Below are 14,656 nucleotides of genomic sequence, written 5' to 3'. Positions count from 1 at the left end.
AAAATTGACAATTGTTATTTTAATACACTCCGCAATGCGCGACTGGCCTGAATGATGATGTTTAACGACTGAAACTTAAAATCGTCATAACTTCTTATCCGGTTATCGGATTTAGGCAAATTTTATATCGTTGGAAAGCTAATTGAATTTTCTACGCAATGGCAGACTCAAATCTAAAAATTACGCAGTATTTCAAAAATTTTATTTAGGATAACCCATGTACTGAGGGTTAATCTAGGCTAGGAAAATACGGGGTATTACATGTCAGTTCTTGCCCATGAAGTGTAACTTGTTGTTTGAAAGTCCTTGGTCTAAATCCCGCCTTTAACGTAAGACCGTAAGAATTATAGAACTTCTTATAAATTAATATACAATATGGTAGTGCCAACTCTTACCCATGAGACATAACTTGTTGTTTGATGGTCCTTGGACTAAGTTTTGCCTCTAAGGAAGGAGTTATAGAGCATCTTATAAATCAAAACACAATGTGGTAGTATCAACTTTTTTTCCTTGGGCATGAGTTATCATTTAAAAGTCCTTGCGTTAAGTCTTGCCTTTAAGGCAATAGTCATAGAACATCTCACAAATCTAAACACAATGTAGTAGTGTCAACTCTTGCCTATGAGATGTAACTTATTGTTTGAAAGTCCTTGAGATAACTTCTGTCTCTAAGACAAAATTTCTAAAACATTTCATAAATCTAGACACTATACAGTAGTGTTAATTCTTTTCCATTGCGTGTAATTTATTTTTTGGAAGGAATCAATGAAAATAAAAAAAATAATAAGAGTTGAGGAAAAATAAAAAGATGAAGAAAAATATTTTCAAACAAAGAAAAAAAAATCAAAAAGAAAATGTAAGTTAAGAGGAGAAAAGGAAAAGAACTAAAAGAAATAATAGGTTGAGAAAAAAGAAACAAAGACAAAACAAAAAATAAAAGAAAAATAATGATTGAGATTTTTTTTAAAAGAGAAAAGAAAAAATAAAAAAATAAAAAAGAGAATAAAAACAAAAATTGAGAGGAGAAAAGTGAAAAACAGTAGAGATTGAGAAAAGCTTAAAAAAAGGGAAAGAAAAGAAAAAATTAAAATCAAATAAAAGAAAATAAAAGTTGAAAGAGATAAGTAGGAAAAATTATTTAAAGTATAAAAAGACAAATAGATAAAAATTATCTCTCTATATAAAAAAGTTAATTTTATGTAATTTTTCTAGGAACAATAAAACAAACAAAGCCACCTACTATTTAATTTGTTTACCCAATACATCCAACTTTTTAGTGAATCTCTTCTCGGTCCCAAAGCTAAAAAAAGAAATAAAACTAAAAGAAAAGATTAAGAAAAGCAAAAGAAAATGAAAAAAAAAGTCAGGGTGTACATGGAAAAAAATGAGGATCTGCTGAAATAGTTGATTTAGACCAGTGTCCCTTTTAATTTGACTAATTTTGACCTACACAAAGTTCACCGTTTCCCTTCTGTGAGCTTTCTTCCTCTCCATCGCCTTTCCTCTGCCGAACTCCCCGCCGGTCACCTTCTCCGGGGAAATCGATCTGTACGTTTTCATATCCTTCTCTCTCTTCCTCTTTCTCTGTTTCTCCAGATTTGCTACTTTCTGTCTCTCACTAAGCTAAAAACCCTAACTATGGTACAATGCTAATTGCAAGTCGTATTGTCTTTGCTTTTACCAATGCACAAAGAAATCTACAGTACGTGATTTTCCCATATTGATCTGTGTTGTTATTTTGTTGTAGTACTGCTCTGCTACTGTGGGTTGTTTTTGTTACTATCTATTCCATTTTGTGTTTTTTCTAGACTGTTTTTGTCTTGAGCCGAGGTTTGTTGGAAACAAACTCAGTAGCTCACCTCTGATGTAGAGGTAAGATCTGCGTACACTCTTTCCTTCCTGGAGCCTACTTTGTGGGACGACGTTGTGTATGTTGTTGTTGTAAGGCATAGAAAAAGCAGTTGTCATTTTTTACAATGCACAAAGAAAGCTACAGTTCTCAATGTGTAAATATTCTTCTGTGATTTTCCCAAATTGATCTGCATTGTTATTTGTTGTTACTTTATTGTAGTACCGTTCTGCTACTATCTTGTTTTTGTTTCCATCTATTGTGCTTTGTACTTCCATTACATTTTGTCTTGAGCCGAGGGTCTATTGGAAACAGTGTAGGGTTTGACATACACTCTACCCTCTTCAGACTCGACCCCACTTTGTGGGACTACACTGTGTATGTTGTTGATTTGCGTTGTTATTTGTTTCATCGGATGTTGCCTCCAAAGTTGTGGTGGTAGACTACAATAACTAACTAATTTTTCTTTAGCATTTCTCTCAAAAAGGAAAGAAAATAAATTATTAAAGGGTTTTGTTATTTTGTAGTTAAAGAATGAGCTTTCTTTTGTTTGTTGATATGTTTAAATTGTTTGTTTTTATAACATATTTTTGACTTGGCATTACTCTACATTGTTTGAAATGCATGATTAGTATATTTTTGATAGATGTTTGCCACTATGCCTTTTTTTTTTCTGCAGTTGATGGAGATTTCATCTAGTGGAAATCGATTTCGGAGAATACCACACCACTCTATTGCTGGTTCCTTGAATTTAGATCCACTGGTGAGTTTGGTATTCAAGTGTGTGGACTTACTAAGGCTTCTTTGTTTAGATAGAAGCGGATAGAAATTGGAAGGAAATGATCCTTAGTCTCGTTTATTATCTTTCTTTTAACTCTAGTCTTTTTCATTGTGAATAAAGAATTACAAGGACGAGATGTTTAAGCTTAATTTTCCTAAGAACTAAGACAGAAGGGATCCTTTTTGTGCTGCAAGTTAGTGATGGCCAAATTACTAAGGAAGCCACTTTGTTTGGCCCACAAAAATGCTAAAAGGATCACTGCTTCCCTAACCAGCTTCTTCATGCATTTATCTCTGTATTCCCTACATTGATGTAATTGTCCTCAAAGTTCCCCTTTAAATGTTTACCTCCTTCTTTCTGGAAAATGCTTGCATTGATGTAGTCTCTTTTGCGTACCCTTGGATACCAAATTGCCTTGTGCTTGGGTTTCTATCCAACTTATTTCTCGTTCTCTTGGAAAGTCTACCAATTATATTGGGGGCACACTTTTGTGAACTGTGGTTGCCTTTGGTGTGGGTATTTGAGCTATTCTGTTTAATAGACTTGTGGGTCTTTTGCATTAGGCCTACTTCTTTTGCGTATTTGGTATCTTTTGATATTTAAAATCTTTGCGCCTGCCATTCTCTTTGCTCTAATCATTTGTCTTTCTAACACCTATTTGTAGCAATTATTTTTGCTTAAATATGTATTGCCTACAACGTAAAGATTGATTATGATACCTATCTGTGATGCTCTACAACTAGCTTCATTTGGAGTGTACTCAGGTTTAGCCATCACATAGATCGTCAACTTGCCAGACTAAATCCATGCACTATAGATGATGAATGGGGAGAGAAATAATTTTCTAAATCCAGTGGGCCCCGATGGATAAGATCACCATCTGCCAGAATAATTCCATGCAGTATAGATGAATGGGGAGAGGAATAATTTTCTAGATCCAGTGGGCCCAGATGGATAAGATCACCATCTGGCAAAAAGAAATGGCTTATACATTTATTGACCTCTTGTTTTTACACCGTTTGACCTCGATTTAATTGTTAATTGAAAAAATAGGAAGTAGGTCTAATCTAGTGGTTGCTTCACCATCATAATCATTTTAAGGATCCATCTAGTGGTCAAATCTCCCACAAGTGTTCAAGAAATTTCCTTGCCTTTTAATTCATTTGGTGACAACTGAAAACATAACATAAATAGGTTTTTTGCGCTGGAAATACTTGTCAAGGAATAACATTGGCCATTGTTTTTGGTTCTTTGTATATGTCAATCATGCGATATATAAGTTGGACCTTGTGAAGGTTTATGACCAATAGAATTGGAAGTTTTTGGACTTCGTTTGGTGAAGGATGAATTTGGGGACAATGACATTCTTAAGAAAAAAGGATAAGAAAAAAGATCTGGAATTTAGGAACAAGTAGAAAAGGTGGATGAACATCTCCTATGATTTATTTTAGTGATGGAAGCTTTGAGTAAGATGATGGATTAAGCTGTGGCAAGAGGTTTCTTGAGGGGCTTCGAGGCCTTAATCATGAAAAATAACTATGTTAGTCACATATTTATTGTTTGCGGATGATATTTGTAATTTGATGCAAGCATCTCAGTTGAGATTGATTCTCATGTGGTTTCAGGTGGTGCTAGGAATCAAGCAACTTGAGAAAGTGCAAGATCATTTTAGTGGGTGAAGTGGCAGGTATCCTATGGATTTAGTTGAGGTGCACGAAAGATGGCCCAAACACCACAGTTATCAAAAAAAATTTTCAGTGTTAGCACAATGGCAAAATATTTACTTGTCAAAAACAAGGACGCAACTACTAGGTAGAAGCACATTGTCTTGCATGCCTTTAGATTGCATGTCTCTCTTCTCGACTCCAAATTAGTGTGATAAAAAGTTTGGAAATGCTCCATAGGAATTTCTTGTGAGAGTTGGCCGATGGAACACAAAAGTTTCACCTAGTTAGTGGGTAGTTACTTCCCCAAAAATATGAGGAGCGTTTAGGATGAAAGACCTCCTCAGAGTTTTCAACTAGGCAATACTTGGGAAGTGGTTGTAGAGAATCAAGATTGAGGAGCCAAAATTATGGAGGGAGGTGATAGCAGAAAAATATGGAGTTGTGTAGAAGGGATGAAGTTAACAAATTATCGTATGGATGTGATTTATTTTAGTTTTTTTTTGAAGGAATATCATGAGGATGGGAAAAGATTCAATGACTTATTTACTTGTTGAGTAGGGTATAGAAGTAGTGTCAATTTTTTTAAAAACAGAGATGGTGTGAGAAGAGTATGTTGAGGATGTTCTTCCCCATAATTTACTTAGAGTTTGGGATAGAAAGAGATAATGGTGTAACAAATTCTGTTGGTGCAAGAAGGGGAGTTCATGGGACTTGAGATTCAAAAGGAATTTACAAGAGAATGATGTGAATTAATTCTTAATGTTGATTGTACTACTATACTAACGGGATGCCACTCATTAGTGAGGACTCGTGGAGGGTTTGGTGGTGGTGGTGGTGGTGGTGGGGGAGTGTGCTAATGTATTTTAAGTCAACTTATACTACCATAAACTTTTGTCGTGAGAGGTGTCAAGTTTGTCGTATGTGTCTTTTTTGATTTTTAAAGCACCTAGTAAGGTCCTCTCTTTACTCATGGGTAACAAAAAGGACGACTCTAGCAAAGATCATGAGAAAGAGCAGTAAATGCTTCATGTATAGATGTTTAGGAGAAGACGTGTTATCACCTTTTGTAATGTTGCCAAGTGGCTTCACACGTGGTGGTTGACCTGTTTCATGGTAGTGGATAATGGCCGGCACATGCTAAGGGAAGGATGCACGCATAGTTGGGTCGCTAGAAGAAGATAGAGAAGACTCAAGACATGAGACGTTTCCTTACTATCCATTATAATGGGTCTTTTTGAAAGAGAAATAACAAAGCTTTTGAGGTGTTATAAAGTGATTTTGCATATTTAATTCATAGCCTCTTGTTCTTAGATTTTGGTGCACCTATGAGGTTTCTATTTGGATAAAAGATTGAGTGACATTTATAGAGAGCTATATATTGTATAGGTTTTGTACTTTTGGTATGCGACTTGTATACAAGAGTGTATCCCACATTATTAGTATTTTCTTTAAAAATAAAATGATATTTTGCTTCGTATTAACATAGGCAGGGGAAGGCCTTTCTTGGCTAGTCCTTCCATATTGAAAGTCCTTCCAATGCAATGAAAATACTGTAGTTAATTGGAAAAGGATGTGTTCTCTTTATAGATGATGATAAGGTGTGAGATTGATGCTTTCTTACTGTTAAAGACTCAAAGTGAAAAACTCTGGTTGCTCTAGAACCCAAGCTTATTCATATTGAAGAGGATCGATATATGCATCTTGATTGTTATCCACTCTTGTTTTCAAGAACGCTCTGAGGACCTAGATGTTCACATTACTTAACAAAGGAATGCTATTGGCTTTAATAAGTGTTAAAAACTATTATGTCATCAATGACTGTGATCAACACATGAGAAAACAAGGGTCATTTCTTTTTTGGCACAAATTTTTTTTGAAGCGTTTGAAGCTTGCTTTGAAGTTGCAGTGGGTAATAGGAACACAATTAGGCTAGAAATCTCTAATTGGGCTTGTAAATATAATAGCTTAGATTGGTTATCAAAAAAATATAATAGCTTAGATTGAATGAGAAATTCTTGAGGTAAAGGAGTGATGAGAGATTGTGTTCTCTATGTTTGAGAAGGGCCGTAAATTCAAAGATAGAATCACTTTGAGAGTAGAATTGAGTCGTTGATTTTTCTCGATTGGTAGGGTACGAGAGAAAGTTGATATATCGACAAAAGGAATATATGGGTGAAATGCTAAATCAGTATTCAAAATTCTATGATAAGAGAGTTACCTTCATCTCACAAAAGAAAAATTCAAAGATAATATTTTCCTGCTAGAGGTTGCTTGAGGAAGGAAGCAACGAAACATTTTAGTTCATAGAATGGTCGTGAATGTGGTTGCAAGTGTATCTAGACTACTACATCAAATAGTTTTTGAACAAGGTTTTAGTTTCATCTGGGTTTATTGTCAAAAAATAGAGGGTAAACAATCAAGCGGGCAAGGCAACTTGATGCATAAACCGATGTGCGTTACGCAAGGTCCGTGGAAGGACCACACCGAATAAGGTGTGGTGTAAGCAGCCTGCCCCGACACAGTTTCTTACTTTTTTGCTTACAACTTTCTTCATCGAGATTGTGGTGGGAGATGGAAGAAAAATTGATCTCTGGGAAGATCAACGGATTGTCCAGAATAGCATGAAGTTCAACTTTCCTGTTCTGTAGTCAATATATGTACTCAAAAAAGGTTATGACCAATCAAATATGGAGTCAACAAGGGTGGGATTTAATTTTTGGAGTTGCTCTCAATGATTGGGAAGTTGGAATATTATCTACATTGCTTAATTTATTGGAATCTTCTGGTGACTTAACTAACCGCCTAGATAAGGGGTGGGCGTTCAGTTCTTTAGTTTGGTTTTATCAAAGTTTAGTTCTTCGGTTTGGTTTTATCAAAGTTCGGTTCTTTGGTTTTGCAAAAAATTAGCACCGAACACCGAACCAAACTAATTTGGTTCGGTTTTTTGAACATCGGTTCGGTTTTTTTGAACTTCAGTTCTGTGGTTTTTGAACTTCGGTTCTTTTTTTCGAACCAAAGTCCCTAGGGAGATTTTGTGGAGGTGCTTGGAGGCTAGAGGGGTGCCCGTGGCTTACATTAGGTCGATTTAGGGCATGTATGACGGCGCGAAGACTCGTGTGAGGACGGTAAGAGGAGATTCAGAGCACTTTCCTGTTTTGACAGGGTTGCATTAGGGATCGACTTTTAGCCTCTGTGTATTTGCCTTGGTTATGGATGTTTTGATGAGATGTGTTTAAGGCAAGGTGCCTTGGTGTATGTTCTTTGCTGCCGATGTTGTATTGATTGACGAGACTTGGGGAGGAGTTAATGTTAGGTTGGAGATTTGGAGTCAGACCCTTGAGTGTAAAGGATTTCGGTTGAGCAGTGCCTACACGGAGTACTTGGAATGTAAGTTTAGTGAATTTGTCTCATGAGGCTGACGTGGTAGTGAAGCTGGATTCTCAGGCTTTTCAAAAGAGGGAGAGTTTCAAGTATCTTGGGTCTATAATTCAGGGGAATAGTGAGATTGACAAGGATGTTACGCATCGTAGTGGTGCAGGTGGTTGACAAGGTAAGTTCTACAGAGTGACAGTTCGATCAGCTATGTTTTATGGAGCAGAGTGTTGGCCAGTTAGGAACTCCTACATCCAAAAGTTTAAGGTGGCGGAGATGAACATGTTGCGATAGATGTGTGGCCTACCAGGAGAGATAGGGTTAGAAATGAGATTATTTGGGAGAAGGTGGGAGCCGTGTTCATGAATGTGTTCGCATCGTCGCATAATGCGATGATGCGAAGCGATGTGAGCCCCTCACGTTGATTTTATTTTTAGGGTCAACTTCAAATTAAAAAGAAGTCACTTTGTGTTGATTTTATGTTTAGGGTCAATTTTAAATTTTAGAAAAAGTCTCTCTTGTAGTGACTACCACTTACCACTGCTACAATTTTTTGAGGTTAACTTTGAAGTCCGCTGTTGCGCCTTCTTTTTCTTCACTGTGCAACTACCACCACTGTGACTTCTTCTTCATTGCTGCTTCACTTCAATAATGCGCTCGCATTGCTTCACACTCCGCGTAGTGCGTGATGTGGAGCCTTGTCGTTTTTTTCGCATCACGCTTCCCTGAACATTGCATGGGAGTGGCTTTCGTGGAGGACAAGATGCGGGAATTGAGGTTAAGTTGGTTCGGATGTGATGAGGAGTTGCTCGAATACTCCAATACGGAGGTATGGGAGGCTGACTCTATATGATTTTAGGCGGAAAAGAGGCAAGCCGAAGAAATATTGGAGGTAGGTGATTAGACATGATATGGAGCAGTTATAGCTTATGGAGGACATGACCTTTGATAGGAAGGTGTGGAGGATGTAGATTAGGTTAGAGGGTTAGTGGGTAGGAGTTCGTCCATAACCGTATGGAAGAGTGCTTTGTCTGTGTTTGGAGTTTCTAGTTTCTTGTTCGCGGTGTTTCGGTGATGTCTATGATTTCGAATATGTAATTTATAGTATTTTCTCGTGGTTGTCTTGTTTCCTGCATTAGCTAGCAATGTGTTATCTTATTTTGTTGTGTGCTTTTATGTTTTTTTGTTTGTTATACTATTATCTGTCCTGAGTTGGGGGTCTATCGGAAACAACCTCTCTACTTCATTTATGGTAGTGGTATGGACTGCATGCTCATTACCCTCCCTAGACCCCACTATATAGGAATATACTAGGTATGTTATTGTTTGTTCGGTGTTTCTAAGTCAGTTTTTTCTGTGCAAGTGAGAAACAAAATTATCAAAAGTTCAAAACATACCCAGTCCCTAAAACTAGGCATTAGGCAGTAAAACTAATATCACGAGTCACAACTTAAGCCACTAGGCAGTAGCAGGCCGGCCACTCACGAATAAAACTAATAGACCCTCACCGACTCACGTCTCACACAACGTCACGAATTAGGCAACAAGTAATATTAGGCTGCACTACTAATAGTTTTTCTGCATAGTTACAACTACTAAGTAATATTAGTAGTTCACATCAGCACATTTACAACTACTAAGTAATAGTAAACAATGACAAAGAAAGTTTGCTAAATCGATCATCATCTGCACAATTGCATTATGTAATCTATACAAGATATCAAGAGCTAAAGATCATAGACTTAGGGAATGTCGGGGTGTCGAACTTGCGCCTGATGGGATATTACTCCCTCCGTTTCAAAAAGAATGACCTACTTTGACTTGGCACACAGTTTAAGAAAATAAAGAAACTTTTGAATCTTGTGGCCTTAAATTAAAGTTGTGTCAAATGTACCGAAATATCCCTTAATCTTGTGGTTCTAAACATGCCAAGTATTGTCAAAAAAGGAAGGGGTCATTCTTTTTGAAATAGACTAAAAAGGAAAGTAGGTCATTCTTTTTGAAATGAAGGAAGTATGATTTTTAGGGCTTGGACCGTTGGACTTGGGTCTTTATCAGGCCAGCATATATATTAAATATTAAATTTAATATAAATATTTCTTAAAAATTTAATTAGTAAAAGTTTGGTTCGTTGGTGCACCGAAGAACTGTTACCCTTTACCAAACACTGAACTGAATAACTGAACTACGAAAAAAAAACTCGAAACTGAACCGAAGAACTGAGTTAATTCTCGTTTTTTTGGGTTCTTCGTTTTTTATGCCCAGATCATCAAATTTATCAAATTTAAAAGATAGCTGGCCATGGAAGGTGAATAAACATTCATGGTGCATATCAAGTCTTGCAAAAAGGAGGTTTCACTATCTTCTCAGGCGCATGATGCTAGACGCGGGTGACGATGATAAGTCAAAATTCGTGGCACTACAGTGGGAGATGTTGAAGTAACCACATTTTTCTCTAAGGTTGGTGCGGGTAAGACCGGAGGTATGGGTAAGACCTCAAAGTTATCAAGATGATCAGAATATTTGTAGTAAGGTTGAGATTCAAAGAATGTGACATCGACGGACATAAGGTAGCGATCAAGATAAGGTAAATAACATTGATACCCATTTTGAACTTGGTAGTAACCAAGGAAGATACATTTGAGAGCATGAGGGGATAATTTATTTATGAACAAAACATGTGCACCCAAAAACACAAGGGGGAGGGGGGATAGAGTAGAGCTGTGACCGAGGAAATCGTATTGAATGGGGAACCTAATTCTCAACCGAAGATGATGACATTCTATTAATGATATAGTAAGATGCGAGGACTGCATCACCCAAAAAACGCAATGGAACATGGGATTCAATGAGAAAAGTGCGAGCAGTCTCAGCGAGATGCCTATTTTTCCTTTCTGCTATATCGTTATGCTGAGAGGTGTATGGACATGATGTCGGGGAATAATTCCTTGGTGAGTCATAAACTGCTGAAACTGGGAGGATAAATATTCTAAGGCATTATCACTACGAAAAGTACGTATATAAACACCAAATTGATTTTGTATTTCAGCACAAAAACTTTTGAATATAGAAAGTAATTCAGAACGATCTTTCATTAAGAAAACTCAAGTATATCTTGAAAAATCATCAATGAAACTAACAAAGTAACACGAAATCCTAAGGGTGATTCAACTCTTCTAGGACCCAAATATCAGTATGAACTAATGAGAAAATAAACTCTGAACGATTCTTAATACTACGTGAAATTGTAGTACGGATGTGTTCCCCAAGCTAACACGACTCACATTCTAATGTGGATAAACTAGATAACCTAGGCACCATCTTTTGTAGCTTGGATAGACTCGAATGTCCCAAGCGTTTGTGAATAAGGTCTGGAGGGTCTATAATGGAGCATGCTGTGAATGAATTTGAAGAGGCAAGATGGTAAAGGCCTTTTGATTCATGTCCTGTGCCAATCGTCTGTCCCGTACTGCAGTCCTGCATTAGAAAAAGAATCTTAAAAAAAGTTATACTACAATGAAGGGCATATGTCAAACGACTAACATATACAAAGATTTAAAGGACAACCAAGGACATAAAGAAAAGAGTCTACAGTGACAAAAGATGGGTTTGTCTTATCCAACTTCTATTGGTTTTGTTCGGATCCCATTGGCTAAAGTAATAGCAAGAAGAGATTATGAATAAACAATACCAAACAGAAGTGGTTTGTTACTAGAAATACGATCAGAATAACCTGAGTCCACAACCCATGATTCAAAGGTACGAGATTGTGCAATTGAGGCTATTGGTAGACATATATGCTTGCTCGATACTCATTATATTTCTTGTCAAATAAATATACCCATTGATTAACTGTGGTGTTAGACTGTGCAACATGAACGTTTTTAAGTGGTTGACCATGTAAAGAATAACATATTCCACGTTTATGTCCAAGCCTATTACAATAACTACATTTAGGTCAAGAATAACATACGTCACGCGTATGTTCAAGCCTTTTACAATAACTACGCCTAAGTCGAGATCTTCCAAATTGACGCACAGTAACTGTCTGATTGAGTTTTCTTTCCGGTAAGTTCCTTCTCATATTCCAACAAATACGATAATCGAAGTACAAGAAGCAACCATGTAGTACCAGTGATTAAAGAAGTAGAAATTTACGAGAATAATACTAATACTATTGGTATGAAAAGAGAAGTGGATACGATGCTGCAAACTACTACCAGGCCTATCCCACCGTAAAGCAAGACATCGCTCAACTACCTAATACCCTTCTACCTTAATTTGCGACCTCCATATCCCCTTTCCAAGGTCATGGTTTCGGTAAGCTAAACTTGCGCTATGTCCCGTCTAATTCCCTCTCCCTTATACTTTTTTGGCCTCGCTTTACCTCTCCTTAAACTCGCCATTGCCAATCTGTCACACCTCCTTATTGGGGCATCTGTGCCTCTCCTCTTCACATGCTCGAACCATTTCAGTCTTGCTTCCCTTTCCTTGTCCACCACGGGGTCACTCCTATTGTCTTGGACATCGTCATTCCTAATCCTATTTCTCGTAGTGTGTCTACACAATTATCCCACATCCTCATTTCCGCAACTGTATCTTCTGAACATGGGAGTTCTTCACGGGCCAGTCCAACCACTACTTTGTAGAACTTACCTTTAAGTTTTGGTGGCTTGTTCTTGTCACACAGGACTCCGGATGCAACCCTCCTTCTCATCCACTCCGCACAAATACGATGTATGACATCACCGTCTATTTCCCCATTGTAGAATATATGTTCTGTATGGAAATACATCTTGTAGCAAGATTTTTCCCTAATGACCAAAAAGTTACATTTCCTGTATTTTTGGCGCCAAATCTCAGTTTAACTTGGGTAGCACATATACATATTCCTTATTAAGCGCTTGAAAAGCCTTCCTTCATAAACCTTGTGCAGAATTTACAGTCTGCAGTTTAGCATATAACTTGATGGTCCCTTTGGATTGTTGCATCGTGCAATTCATGTATGGTCCCTTTGGATTGTTGATTGATTGATTGAACGTGGAGGCAGATAATGTGTATACCCACTTTGATATAAATATTATAGTATATTGACAGTTTATTCAAAAATTATCTGTACAACCGTGTCATTCTTATTGACCACTTGATAAATTCCTTTGTCCTATTATCTTGTTCTCATTATTCTTTCCTTTTAATTGCAGCTTGATGAAAATTTGGAGCAGTGGCCACATTTAAATGAACTTGTGCAGTGTTACAGAACCGACTGGGTAAAAGATGAGAACAAGTATGGTCACTATGAAAGCGTGAGCCCGACTTCATTTCAGAGTCAAATATATGAGGGTCCTGATACAGATATTGAAACAGGTGAGATACTATACTCTACTGGTATAACTGTTTTCTGTGTATGTGAAGATTAAAGGTTAAGGGTCACTCATATTCTGATGTATCTGTGTGTATTTGTGAGTAGATTTTGTTAAACATGTTTTAAAGAGGCACAAACTTGAACGGAGAAGTATAACATTTCATGTGCATCTATGCCACTCTTTTTCAAACAGGACATCTTCAATGCTCCTCATTCATCCAATCCTACAGAACCTGATGATTCCTTGCATTCTGAAGCTCTTGTACTCATCTCTTCCAAATTAAACATCTTAGTCGTGCAATAAGTTTAGAATTGTCCACCACTCGTTTTTGTGCATACTATCTTTAAATTAAGAAAATAAAGTAATAGTATAGCAAAATCGTACTAAATACAACTATTTTTCTGAAGTATATTTCAATAAAACAAAATATATTAAAAAATTCGAGTACCATTTTTTTGTTTCCAAATATTAAAAAGAAGAAATACTCTATTAATATGGAAATTCCGTTGACCGGCTTAGTCTAGCACAGTGTTATAAAAGGCACTTGTCACGTCGGCAATGGCGAATGGCGAATGATGAGGCAAGGCGAGGCGAGGCATAGTCGCCTTTTGTCGTCGTGGCGATGAGATATTCAAAAGGCAACGCCTTTGCGAGAAAGGCGACATGGCGAGGCGAGGCGACAATGGGTCGCCTTTTTAATTTTTTTTTAAAAATTAGGGTTTTAGATATAAAAGGTAATTTTAGGGCGTATTTTCTTATTTTGGCTCTACCAACTTACTCGATTGACGACTGCGTTGCTACCATCTACCATCTCACAAGTTCGACTTCGACTCCAGCGACTCCAACTACTTCGGTAAGCACTGATTTTTATTATTTTTCTTCTTTCTTCTTCTTTTTACTCCGATGACTCAACTGAGTTTTGGCATAGTGATTTTTTTTTCTTCCTCTTTTTCTCTTCTTCCTATATTTTCCTTTCTATGTAACAGTAATACAGTGTTACACGTGTCACTCTAATGTAACAACAACAACAACAACAACAAACCCAGTATATTCCCACTATTCCCACATAGTGAGGTCTGGGGAGGGTAGAGTGTACGCAGTCCATACCACTATCTCTAACGAGGTAGAGAGGCTGTTTCCGATAGACCCCCGGCTCAAGATAAAAGGCAGTACAAAAGGCAGTATACAAAAAATCAAAAGCATAGAACATGATAAAATAACATAGATACGGCATCCACAAAAAGTATATTGCCAAACAAAGGACACCAGAATTCCCCTGCCTACTGACTACAACTCAACCAAACCTTTAGCCCTCTATCCTAATGTTTTTCCTCCATATCTTCCTATCCAGGGTCATGTCCTCAGTCAGCTGCTCTATGTCACATCTAATCACTTTTCTCCAGTATTTTTTCGGTCTACCCCATCCCGATTGAAATCTTCCAAGGCCAATTTCTCACACCTACGAACTGGGGCATCCATGCCCCTCCTCATCACATGACCAAACCATCTCAACCTCACTTCCCGCATTTTATCCTCCACTGATACCGCTCCCACCTTCTCCCGAATAATTTCATTCCTAACCTTGTCTGCCCTTGTGAATCCACACATCCAATGCAACATTCTC

General features: G+C 37.3%; 1 protein-coding gene across 10 annotated transcripts in view; it reads left to right on the top strand.

The window, feature by feature from the left end:
• The first annotated feature begins 1,307 nt into the window (after positions 1–1,307).
• LOC107846697 (guanine nucleotide exchange factor SPIKE 1) overlaps positions 1,308–14,656 on the top strand; it is a 100,313-nt gene continuing 86,964 nt past the window's right edge. For 5 of the 10 annotated variants that reach the window (XM_047395421.1, XM_047395420.1, XM_016691020.2 and 2 more), the window contains exons 1-3: positions 1,308–1,548; positions 2,529–2,612; positions 12,871–13,033. In XM_047395421.1, coding sequence (XP_047251377.1) covers positions 2,532–2,612; positions 12,871–13,033 — 244 coding nt within the window. In that variant the 5' untranslated portion in view covers positions 1,308–1,548; positions 2,529–2,531. Of the gene's footprint in view, positions 1,549–1,693; positions 1,703–2,528; positions 2,613–12,870; positions 13,034–14,656 lie in introns of all 10 variants that reach the window. The other 5 variants (XM_047395423.1, XM_016691039.2, XM_016691032.2 and 2 more) reach the window with 3 other exon arrangements.

The sequence above is a fragment of the Capsicum annuum genome, chromosome 8 (genome assembly GCF_002878395.1).
Source record: "Capsicum annuum cultivar UCD-10X-F1 chromosome 8, UCD10Xv1.1, whole genome shotgun sequence".
Lineage (NCBI taxonomy): Eukaryota > Viridiplantae > Streptophyta > Magnoliopsida > Solanales > Solanaceae > Capsicum > Capsicum annuum.
This window is presented reverse-complemented; position numbering and strand designations above follow the sequence as displayed.